The 11,527-nt window shown below is 37.5% G+C and overlaps 1 protein-coding gene across 11 annotated transcripts in view; it reads left to right on the forward strand.

Annotated features, from left to right (window-relative positions):
• Pak3 (p21 (RAC1) activated kinase 3) overlaps positions 1 to 10,209 on the forward strand; it is a 320,956-nt gene extending 310,747 nt beyond the window's left edge. For all 11 annotated transcript variants that reach the window (XM_060375414.1, XM_060375412.1, XM_060375420.1 and 8 more), the window contains 2 exons: positions 57 to 194; positions 2,764 to 10,209. In XM_060375414.1, the coding sequence (XP_060231397.1) occupies positions 57 to 194; positions 2,764 to 2,853 (228 nt within the window). In that variant the 3' untranslated portion in view covers positions 2,854 to 10,209. The remainder of the gene's footprint in view (positions 1 to 56; positions 195 to 2,763) is intronic.
• The last annotated feature ends 1,318 nt before the right edge of the window (positions 10,210 to 11,527 follow it).

The following is an 11,527-nucleotide window of genomic DNA, read 5'->3' on the forward strand; positions in this document are numbered from 1 at the left end:
GTATGCATAATTTTACCATGTATATGCTGATTGGATTTGGATCTTTTTCTTTGTAGGCCTTATATCTGATAGCCACCAATGGAACACCTGAGCTCCAGAATCCCGAGAGATTGTCAGCTGTGTTCCGTGACTTCTTAAATCGCTGTCTTGAGATGGATGTGGATAGACGAGGATCTGCCAAGGAGCTTTTGCAGGTGAACATAAAATAGGGCAATTTACAAAGGGAGAGTTATGTTGAGTTTTTCCATGTTAATGTGTGACAGTAAGAGATCTTTGTTGAGAGACATATAGTTAGAGTTAGGCTATTGCCACTCAATTTTAGACCCTGGACAGTACAAGTATAAGCATTCATCTATTACATGATTGATTGATTACGTTGCCTTGCCTTTTAAAGAAGAATTTGCATTTTAACCTATAATTCTTTTTTGTTCTTCCTGAAATCTGATTCTTCAAAGTAAAGCTCTCTGGTATTGCTGGGTGTTGTTGTTGTTCTAAACTTTATTTGTGCCTCTGGATTCTATATGCAGGTGCTCTTGGCCAGCGGTGATTTTCTACAGAACTATTTAATTATTTCCATGACATTTGCTACTCTAATGTTTTACTGGTCAAAGCCCTTTACCTTTTGATGCCAACCTGGGAAAGTACTATGCAGTGGAGAGTATCTCTGTAACCATTTGTCCTTTTTATGGCTTTCATGACTAATATATAAGATAGTAATTGGGGCCTGTTATCTCTCAAACCCTTTACATATAGAATCTCATTCAGTTCTTAAAACTGTGTGTGGAGTTTTTGTTACCCTATTTTGCAGATGTGGAAATAGAGGCTCACACAACTTCTGAATGGCAAAAAGAGCTCTAATTTGAGCCATGGATTGCCTGACTTCCCACCATACATGAAATGAAACCCAAGTAGATTATTCAAAGTTGTCTTAATTTGACAAAACAGCACATACCCAAGACCACACAAGTGGTCTCAGTTCTGGGAACCTTTTCTTTGGGATGAATCTCAAGACCTGTGGCATTTAAGATCAACTGCTTGTTTTTGCTTTGACTTTGAATATATAAACCCATTAAAGAAAAGGTGCAATACTTGGGCATTTAGAGGGATAACCACAGACTCAAATGGAAAATTCTTTTCTAATTGCTTCTAACATTCTTTTAGAGCCAAGGACCCAAGCATGTCTAGGGAAAAAATTCTCAACCCATGCCACACAGAGCTTTGCAGAGGAACTGAAAAGGCTGCACCATTGCATCATCCTTTTCTTGCCATCTGTGAGCATTTTTCAGACCATCACAGGGTCCTAAAATATTGAATCTGTAATGATACTTTTAATTGATCCTCAAACCATTTAATTGATTTTCATATCATAAATGCACAACATGAACCTATAAGTGCTTCACTTCCACATGTTTCCAAGCCTGTCACCACATATAAATCCTTGTGCTGATAGCTCTAACACCTTTTGTCCCAAGGATTCAAAAAATACAGGATCATTAATGTAACCACACAGATAAAGCATAGAATCAATTATCTAATTATAATACACGGGAAACTGAATTTCATTGTTGTGGCTCCAAAGCACCTGTACTTTATGTCACACAAAAGGACTTGGTTGTGGCAATTTTAACATATATTTCAAAATGCTGAATTTAAAATGGAAAGCAAACATTCTAGAGGAAGACAAATGAAAAGAAGGACAGGAGGGCAGGGAAGACATCAGGTCACACACTATTGAGTCATCCTCATAAAGCTGATGATAAGTTAAAACTGTGACAGAAATGAGCTCTATAAGAAATTAATTAGCTTTCTTCCATGGCGTGGGCCTTAGGTTTTGGCCCCACATTGGTTGAACATTCCCTCAATCTCTGCACTATCTGTCCTATATTCTGTAGGTTTTGTAGGTAAGGTAATTTTTGGATTGAGGTTTTTTTGGGTAGGTTGGGGGCTCCATTAAAAGTCGATAAGGAGAGCTACTTTACAGTGAGCAAGAGACAGCAAGGGGAAGTAAAGATGGAAAGTGGAGAGTCAGAACACATGTACCAGGGAAAGGCCCGAGGTAGTAGAATGTCACAAGTCTGCAAAGAAGGAAACAGTTTAAAGGAGGAAAGGAGTTTGGCTTGCTTCAACTCTTGCAGATGAGCCAAGAGAAGTGGTGGAGACACAGCTATTGGGTTTGGCAGATAGGGAGCCAATGGTTTCAGAGTAAAATTGATTTTAATGCTCAGTTAAAGATACTTCTTTAAGCCTGAGAGCAGCTCCAACACCATTCATCAATTTAGGAAATGTAGAGTCTGGCCTTTACAGAGTGAAATTTTCCAAGTTCTATACTGAAGAGTTTCTAGTTGTGCCAAGTAAATTTCCATATGATTTCATGATATTGAAAGACAGAAAAAGAGGGAAAAATTCTGAAGAATAAAAGCTGGCAGGGATTTTTAATTAACTAGTGTCTCAATGAGTGCTCAAAAACATTTCAATGAAAAAGGGGGTATTTAAAAATATATAGTTACACTAATACACTGATTCTCAACCTGTGGGTCATGACCTTTTTTGGGGGGTCACAATATCAGATATCCTGCATATCAGACATTTATATTACAATTCATGACAGTATCAAAATTACAGTTATGAAATAGCAATAAAATGATTTTATGGTTGGGGGGTTCACCACAGCTTGTGGAACTCTATTAAAGGACTGCAGAATTAAGAAAGTTGAGAACCACTGGAGAATTATACTGATTCCTCTTTTTTTCCTCCCTTTTACAGCATCCATTTTTAAAATTAGCCAAGCCTCTCTCCAGCCTCACTCCCCTGATCATCGCTGCAAAGGAAGCAATTAAGAACAGTAGCCGTTAGAAGTGCAAGCCTTACCCCTCACCTTTTCGCTAATGAGTAAGACTGAAATAAAACTCTACTGCAGAAAACATGAAAGAAAAGACAGTCAAATGGGGTGGGGGTTCTTTAACTTTCAAGTGAATAGAAACTTCTTATAAGCCTTTTTCCTACTTCCCTCAGATTATGTAATTTATTTGTAAGCCTGAACTGCAGCCCACACAGGGCAGCAATGTTGAAGTGGCCTTTAAGTGGTCACTTCCACCGTGAAGCGAAAGAGCCAGTAGTGAATCCCCTCATTTTGTGCATTTCCTTTGAAGAAAAAGATTTCTCAAAGATGCACACTCCCTCTTCATAGTGTTGTGTTTGTTTTTAAGTTAGAAAGTAGTCCCTCCTAAGTTCGAACCTCTTTCAAAACCCCTTACCCAATGTGATGGTTTTTTTCACTTGCATTGTCATTAGATGTCCTGAAAAAAAGATGTCAAAATGTTTTTTTTAAAAAAGAAAGCAAAAAAGCAAATAAAAACAAAACAAAACAAAACCAAACAAAAATGAAAAAAAAAAATAGAACAAGTGCTGTGTGAAGCTGTGGACGTCTATGCCCTAATAGAGTCACAATTATTTATTCTCCTTCTGTAGTGGTGGCTTGGTTTGTGTACCTATTTTTCTGCATTTGTATTGGAAAAGGTTTCCTTTAAGACATTTTCCAAAAGCAAAGAGGAATATGAGTGTTCAGGATGGGCTTTTAAATGTGTCTAAACAAAGCTCTAATTGTGAGATACTCTCACATTTCACATGGATACTTATATAGTAGTTGAATTGTCATGTAAAGCAGCTTGTTGGCCTTTGTGATGACAGAAAAAGGACACACTGAAAATACGGTGGCACTGCTTGGTGAGCCCTAAACCTAAAATATCTTGATAGGAGAAACCTTACACAAAGATGGGACATTCTCTGAGAGCCAAAAGGAAAATACAGAACACCTAACTGGGCAGTAAATAAGCAAAAGATAATAGTGAATTGAATCCTCTCTTGTGCTCCTGTAACATAAGCATTGTACAATAAGCACATTTGGAGGAAATAGAGCCATTAGCCAACATTCTTCATGATAGAAGTTATTCATTTTGACAATTTGTAACACTTCAGAAGTTTTTAAATATCGAGAGATTCGTGATATAGAAAGTATTCAACTGTATAAGAAATGGAAAGTTAGTGAAAGCTACATCCCAGTCAACACTTGGCTCTAAATAGTTGATGCTGATTTCCCTATGTATCTCCAATCTCTTTATGAGGGATATGATATGTTCTTATTTAGTTACTTGGGCTTTTTTCCTTTAAAAGCCTGTTCATAAACATGTTGGAGGTTCACCAAGAAAATACTTTTATCTGTACTTATATATCCCAAGAAATCATCCAACTGAATTCCTTTTGTGTCTTGGGGAAAATTCCAGAACTTGGCTATTATTTCACTATTTATAGTTATTAAAAATGTATTAGTTAATCTTTTTTTAATCTTCTGAGACTAGAAAAATATCTGGAAGGTGTCTACATAGAAAAGAATATGTATCTCTTTTGAGTGTATAGTCAGTTGTATTAATTCTAGAAAGTTGTTTCTCTAAACCTTTGAAAAGCCAACAACCTATGCTATACAGCATTTCTTAATTTGTAAAGGTAGAGAATTGGAATAGAATTTACCTATATTCAGAGGAGAATGAGATCAACGGCATATGCCTCTTTCCTCTGTGAGGTACATCTGTCCATTCAACCACCCATCCTTTCCTTCAAATGAAAGCACTTTCTCTGGAGTGTCTGTGAATCATAAAGTGCATATGTTTATGTTGAGAAGATGATACCACTGGTGGATTTGCTATTTTCCTATATTATAAAATTAAGGAGGGTTTACCCCTTCCCTGAAAATGTCCGCCATGGAATAAAAGACAAATGTGAAAAGAACATCAAGGGATTATACTAATTTCAATTTTATTGTGAAAAGAAGTATCTGGACTTAAAATTTTAAATGTCACACCTCTCTAGTAAAAGAGGAGGAATCTTGATTTTTACTTTATTTTATTTTAAATTTAGGATTTTTCCCACATGTAGTACCAGGGAATTCCACAGAATACCTGGGATGCAAGCAGAATTCCATTGACTGTTGCTCTGCTAATAGAGAGAGCCCAAACCCTGGCTGGGAAGTCCAAGATATCAATTAACATCCTTTGCATGCTGTAAAGGCCTTTGTTGTTGTTGCTGTTGCTGCTGCTGCTGCTGCTGTTGTTGTTGTTATTTAGAAGACCCTGGAGCAGTGATCCTTCAGATCACTGTTGGCAGAGAAATGGTTCCTCTTGATGCTCTCCACTCACAATACTCACAGTGAGGGGCTAGGTACCTATTTACCATCACTTTGTACCAAGATTTAATAATCTGTTCCAGTAGCCAGTACTCATACAAAATTATGTTTATGTATATGTTCAAATGAGAACAGCTTCTAAAGTCTTGGACTTGTGCTGAAGAGTTACATATATTTCTAGTAAGTATTAGAGAGAAACTGTTTCTCCTGCCAAAATGATGCTGAAGGATCCATATTCAATATACTTGAACAACTTGGCCTCCAGATGGTTAATAGTTTATTCCCTTTCCTTGATTTTGTTTTGAACTCATCTTAATCCAGGTGAGTCTATCCAGATCTTTAACATTGCTTAGTGTGAACTGAGACATTTGTGGGCACATTTTCGAATGTTGATTCAAAATGTCCTGAGGTAGGAATAGGGCAGTGGGGAAGTCAGGGAAGGGTGAGAAGCACAGTAAAGATTATTTATTTAGGAAAGAAAGAAATTAATATTGTAGTAAAGATCCAGTTCGTTGTCATAATTCCATGAGGATTTGGGGAATGACACAACATCCCTAAATCAATCACCATATTGGGTAATGGCTTCGTTCTTGCCGATCTTGTCTATGTCTCCTTGTAAATATTTGTGTGTACATGTTCCATTTTGGCTACTGGATGGCCAAGTCACATGAAAAGATTTCACTCAAGTATTTATTCTTTCATTGTGTTATTTGGATTTCCTTCAGGCTTGTGAATTGAACCTACCATATTTTAGTTTAACCACCTAATCCTCACATCTATCTCTCCCCTGTGAAGCACATTCCATTGTTAAAAGAAAAAAAGAAGTATAAATTGCTTCCTTTTTTGTTTAACTGTTTTAATAGTTTGAGATGTTTGTCTATAATGGATATTTCTCACCACAAAGATTGTGTAAATAATTATTTTTATTTCCTCAATGGGTCATTTATTTCTAATGAGGCTGCCAGTTCTCAGAGAGAGTCTATGAAGTCACTTTTAAATAACACAAAAAGGATTACATCTACATAAAAAGAAGTGTGCATATTGATAAAGACTGGGAACACAGATCATTGAAATCAGTTGTGTTAGGATGGTGGGATTATGTGAAAAATTTTTGTTTTGATATTTTCTTTCTTTAATATTGCTATATTATTAATTTAAATAAATAAACAACAGAAAGTGAACTATAGAAACATAGATGAGATGCCAGAAGCAGATGCCTTCTGGCCAGAGCCCAGAGCATGCAGGGCACAGATATTTCCTAGTTAAAATTATTCTGTAGGCTTTATATTTGCCTGGGTACTGAGGTTGGCACACGATCTGGTATGGCACATGCTTTCTTACTAAACTATTATCTAAGACAAAGCTAAGGAGATGTCACTGCTAGACCTCCAAATGCATTCTTTTGCTATAAGACAGCTGCTCTCAGCTTTGGTATGGCACCCAGGTGTTTGCCTTGGACTGGAGGGCTAACAACTTGATTAGCCCCATTGATAATACTTGTGTGGATGAGGCCTTTCTAAATTGTTTTGAAAGATGTTTTTCCCCTGGGAAATAAATGATATTTTCATTTTAATTTTTACTTTTTCTTTCACAGTTTATTCATTATGTATCTCGATTGAAGTCCCTTCCTTCAACTCCTCCCTAGTCCCATGCTCCCTCCCTCTTTCCCTATTCCACTGAAAGGGGGAGTTCTCCTCCTCTGCCATCTGCCTGTAGCTTGTTAAGTCTCATCAGACTGCCTGGATCCTTTTCCTCCATGGCCTGGCAAGGCCACATCCCCAGGGTTGAATGATCAAAGAGCAAGCAACCAAGGTCATGATAGAGCCATCTCCTGTTCATCTCATTCAAACTTCCACATGGAGACTGAGCTGTCAATTTGTCACATCTGAGCAGGGAGTCTAGGTCCTTTCCATGCATGGTCCTAGATTTTTAAGGTCAATTTTGAAAGAACAGAAGATTAAAGAGCTATATCCCACCATTCCTTGCATAAGAAGACCTATCATTCTGGTAGGATTCTTCTTTAAATGATGATATGCAAATTATATTGGTTTCTTGTTTTATTTTATTTATTTACTTATTACAATTTGCTCACTTTGTATCCTGGCTGTATCCCCCTCCATTTCCTCCCAGCCCCACCCACTATCCCTCTTTTGTCCCTATGTCCTTCCCTAATCCACTGATAGTGGAGGACCTCCTCCTCTTCTATCTGACCCTAGCCTATCAGGTCTCATCAGGACTGACTGCATTGTCTTCCTCTGTGGCCTGGTAAAACTTTACCCCCCCGAGAGGGAGGTGATCAAAAAGCCTGCCACTGAGTTCATGTCAGAGACAGAACCTGCCCACCCTTATTAGGGAACTCATTTGGAAATGAGCAGAAGGTCTACATCCTTTCTGTATGGTCCTTTGTTGGAGTATCAGTCTCTGCAGCACCCACTGGGCCCAGGTGTTTTGGTTCTGTTGGTCTCTTTGTGGAGCTCCTCTCCCCTCCAGGTCTTTCTGTCTCCCTCTTCTTCGATAAGACTCCCTGCACTCTACCCAAAGTTCTTTTCAAATCGTATAAATCTTTCACATTAATTCCACTGGTTTCATTACAAAATACTGTGTACAAGAGAAATATTTAATATTGTCTGTCATCATTCAGTTTAGGTCCTATTAGTTTTGGCTTGAGGTGGTCTCCTTGTGCTCTTGTGATGTGTAATTATGGCTTGTAGGCAGAGATTGTGGTCTTTAAAAAGATGGGGAGACAAACCACCAAAAGAGAAGAAATTTCCTTCTACTCACCAAAGAAATTTTAGGTGAGGACTTCAACAACGTATGTCATACAAGTGTCTTGAAAAGCAGACCGTATCCCCAGAAAACGCCAAAATTTTACTTAGTTATTCTTAGATTATACTTAGAGTGAAGATGGAAGTCTTTACTCTGCCATCCTGGTTTAATCTTGTCTTTTTCTGCACTTTTTGCAGTTAATATTTACTCAAACAAATGAATGGTGTGTGTGGTATAAACATCTCCCAGTCTTGGAAGACTGCAACTCAGCATTTGTAAACTGACAGTCTAATGGGCCTGGGATTTGGAATAACCTTAACACATAATACTGAACATATTTCTGCATGTGGATTGGAAAGGAAATAAATAGGGCCTTTGGAATAATGGAAATGTTTCTCCTATGAAGGAGTTTTTCATAAAAGACTTTTTTCTACTCTAATTTTTTGTTGTTTAGCTTTTCAGTTCTATCACATCTTTTCTGCTTCACACTCCTTTAGTGATCAAATATATCTAGCTCAGCTTCTCATGCATGGGCATGTCTATTTATCACTAAACAGTATCTCACTGAATCTCAAATGTGGGAATCATGATATCACCATGTGCACACCTCTGACTAAATACACTATCAACTTGGAGCATTGAACTTGCAAGGGGAGTTTATAAAATCTAATTCATGCCACCACTCTCCCCAGAAGTGGACATCAAGTGAATGTTGTTCTGTAATATCAACAGTATAGCAAGTACTGTGTTCAACTGATTCAGTACCAAGGCAAAAACTGGCAATAATGCCAGAAAATCAGTCAGATACAGTAGAAGTCACCATACTCAGGAAGGAGACCTAGATGTTAACATGGGCATTTTACCTAACTTGATGTGTGACCTCAAGCAAATCATATAACCTATTTATTCATTTATAAAATAAGAGTATTGAGTTAACTGCTCTTCATGGTCTTTCCAAAATCTCTGACATTGTGTAGGGTAACAGTTTGCCTTGCAAGTTCAACCTACCAAAGTGATGGCAAATATCACAAGCATAAGCCTGGATCTCTGAAGTTGCACTTAGAATTATGTACAATGGAAAAACTCAAGTAAGTGAAAGTAACAGCACCAGGGAATGTTGATCAAACTCATGGAAACCTTCCAACTTCACAATTGTTTTGTTTTTAAATGTCTTTTTTTCCACTTAATATTCCCAGTTTTCATTTTCTATACACCGTATGTAAAGTCTGGTTTCCATTAAGCTGTGGCTAGAATTTGCTACTAGAACAGAAATTCACTGTCACATTTCATAGAATAAAACTGTACTTGGGCCTCTCTTTTCCTATGAAGGAGTTATGGGCTTTAGTGTATTAAAGTAGAAATGGCACAGAATGGCAGAACCCAAGCATTTTAATGGATAAGACCACAGAGTGGACCTATGTACTTACAAGTTTCAAAAAAAGCAACGGAAATACAATTGCATGCTTTTAGCTGACAAACCATTGGGTCTCAAAGAAAACAATTCTCATGGAAATTCCCATGAAACAGCAATTGGCTAGGTTTTTTGTTGTTTGTTTTTGGTTTTAGTTTTTTCTTTTTTTGTTGTTGTTTGTTTGTTTTATTTTGTTTTGTTTTGTTTGAGCAAAGTTAGTTCGGTGGATGGTCCCTACTGCCTGCCTACAGCAGAGTGCCAACCAGCCCTGAGTGTGAAATTCAAGTTCAATGTGCGTGCTTGTGTGTAGTGTGCTTTTTGGACCCGCATATACTATATTCATTAGTGATGGTAAGATCTTTCACCATTAATGGGTTGCATTTAAAAATCTCAGTACATCCAACAGTAGGACCCAGATAACACAGATACTGATGTCTACTGGGATTGAACTCATAACATACAGATAAAATAAATTGAGGAGCATCTTCATTTTCACCATTTATCAGAGTTGTATCTCATTTGGCTGTGCATTACTTTTGTCAAAATGTGTTATTTGTAAACCCATGTGTAGTGAAATTCTTCTGTAATTTTGGATTAATGATATTTATGGTCTTCTGTTTGTTTGATTTTTAAGTAAGTTATTTCTGTTGTAGAATTGCTGATGGTATGACTCCATCACTCTGCCCTCAGCAGCTGATCTTTTTGAAGATTTTTATTTCTGATATTGTTATTTTAAATTGTGGTTGAAGCAATAGAAATTTGAAATATGGATTGTGCATGACTGTGTCTTGAGTGTAAAAATATTGCAGTTTGAAACTTGGACCTAAAGTATTGCAAATAAAATGACAAACATCAATTATCTGTTGTTTCTCTCTTCTGTCACTACCTCCACTCTGCTTTCATCAGTCACTTCGCCTCTTTCACATTTTGGGGATTATCACACTCTTACAGGTATAGAGGTGATAAAATGGCCAGCATTTTACCAATACAGGAGATGCCTCAAAGAATCTTCCACTGAATAACTCAGATTGTCTATCTGGCCTTTACATAGACTAACTCAAAGAAGTAAATGTGTATTATTCAATACAGACAAAAAACTTGGTAGATCCCAAAGGGAGAAGGAAAATGACTGTAAGAATGTACATGTTAGCAACAAGTCAATTTCGATTTCGATTACCTTTCTACTTGGAAAATTTTGCACATGCAATGCCAGGTTCATGGTGTTCTGTTTTGTCTTGCAGATTTAAAAAGATTTTTATTCCTATGTTTGTGTGTTTGTGGTATTATGGATATGTGTGTGTGCCCCTGAGTGCCATATAAGGGAATGGGATGTCCTTGAAGAAGAGTAACAAGCAGTTGTGAGCCTGCTTGTGTGTGTCTGGGAACTGAATTCTACTCCCAGTACTCTGCAAGAGCAGAAAGCATCCTTAGCTGCTGAGCCACCTCTCCTTCTCATATCTTATATCAAGTTCTTCAAAGGACCAAAGAAGTTCCAAAACAGCATCTTTGAGAGTCTTTATTCGATTACTTACACGTTTCTTTTTGAAAGTATTACTGCTCCTTACCATGTGCAAATTCAAAGCATTATGCATTTGTGTAAGTGGATACAATGCCATCCATCTAGCCCACAAATACTTAATTTGTGACCTCATAAAGGAAAGGCACCTGCCTCCAATTCTACTGATCACAGTTCAATCTCATGGATCCATATGGTCGAAGAAGCCAATCAACTCCCCAAAGTTGTTGTTTTGACCTCTATACCCATGCTATGATATCCATGCTCCCACACACCCACATAGATGCACACACGTAGGTAAATATAATTTTTAAATGCCACTTGGTTGATTTCTAATGCATTCACATACAGGCCTTATCATTTTTCTCTCTATGTGGAAAGTTGGAGACATTGAATGTAAATATGAGTAAATAAGAAGCCATTATGCCCAATCATAAAGCAGTCGGTTCCCCATAACCTTCGTATAACTATTGCATCAGTGGGGCCACTTTGGCAGCAGGTCAGTATTGTAGAATGCAGTGTTCAACACTGAATAAAACTATTGATGCCTTTTCTCTGTCAGCAGCATGGACACAGAAAACAGACTTTCTGACATTGTGAAAGCTAGCCAACTTGGAGAGAATTTCTTGGCAAGTTTGAGGTTGATGTCTCTATTCCT

Source organism: Meriones unguiculatus, chromosome X (assembly GCF_030254825.1).
Source record: "Meriones unguiculatus strain TT.TT164.6M chromosome X, Bangor_MerUng_6.1, whole genome shotgun sequence".
In the NCBI taxonomy this organism is placed as follows: Eukaryota; Metazoa; Chordata; class Mammalia; order Rodentia; family Muridae; genus Meriones; species Meriones unguiculatus.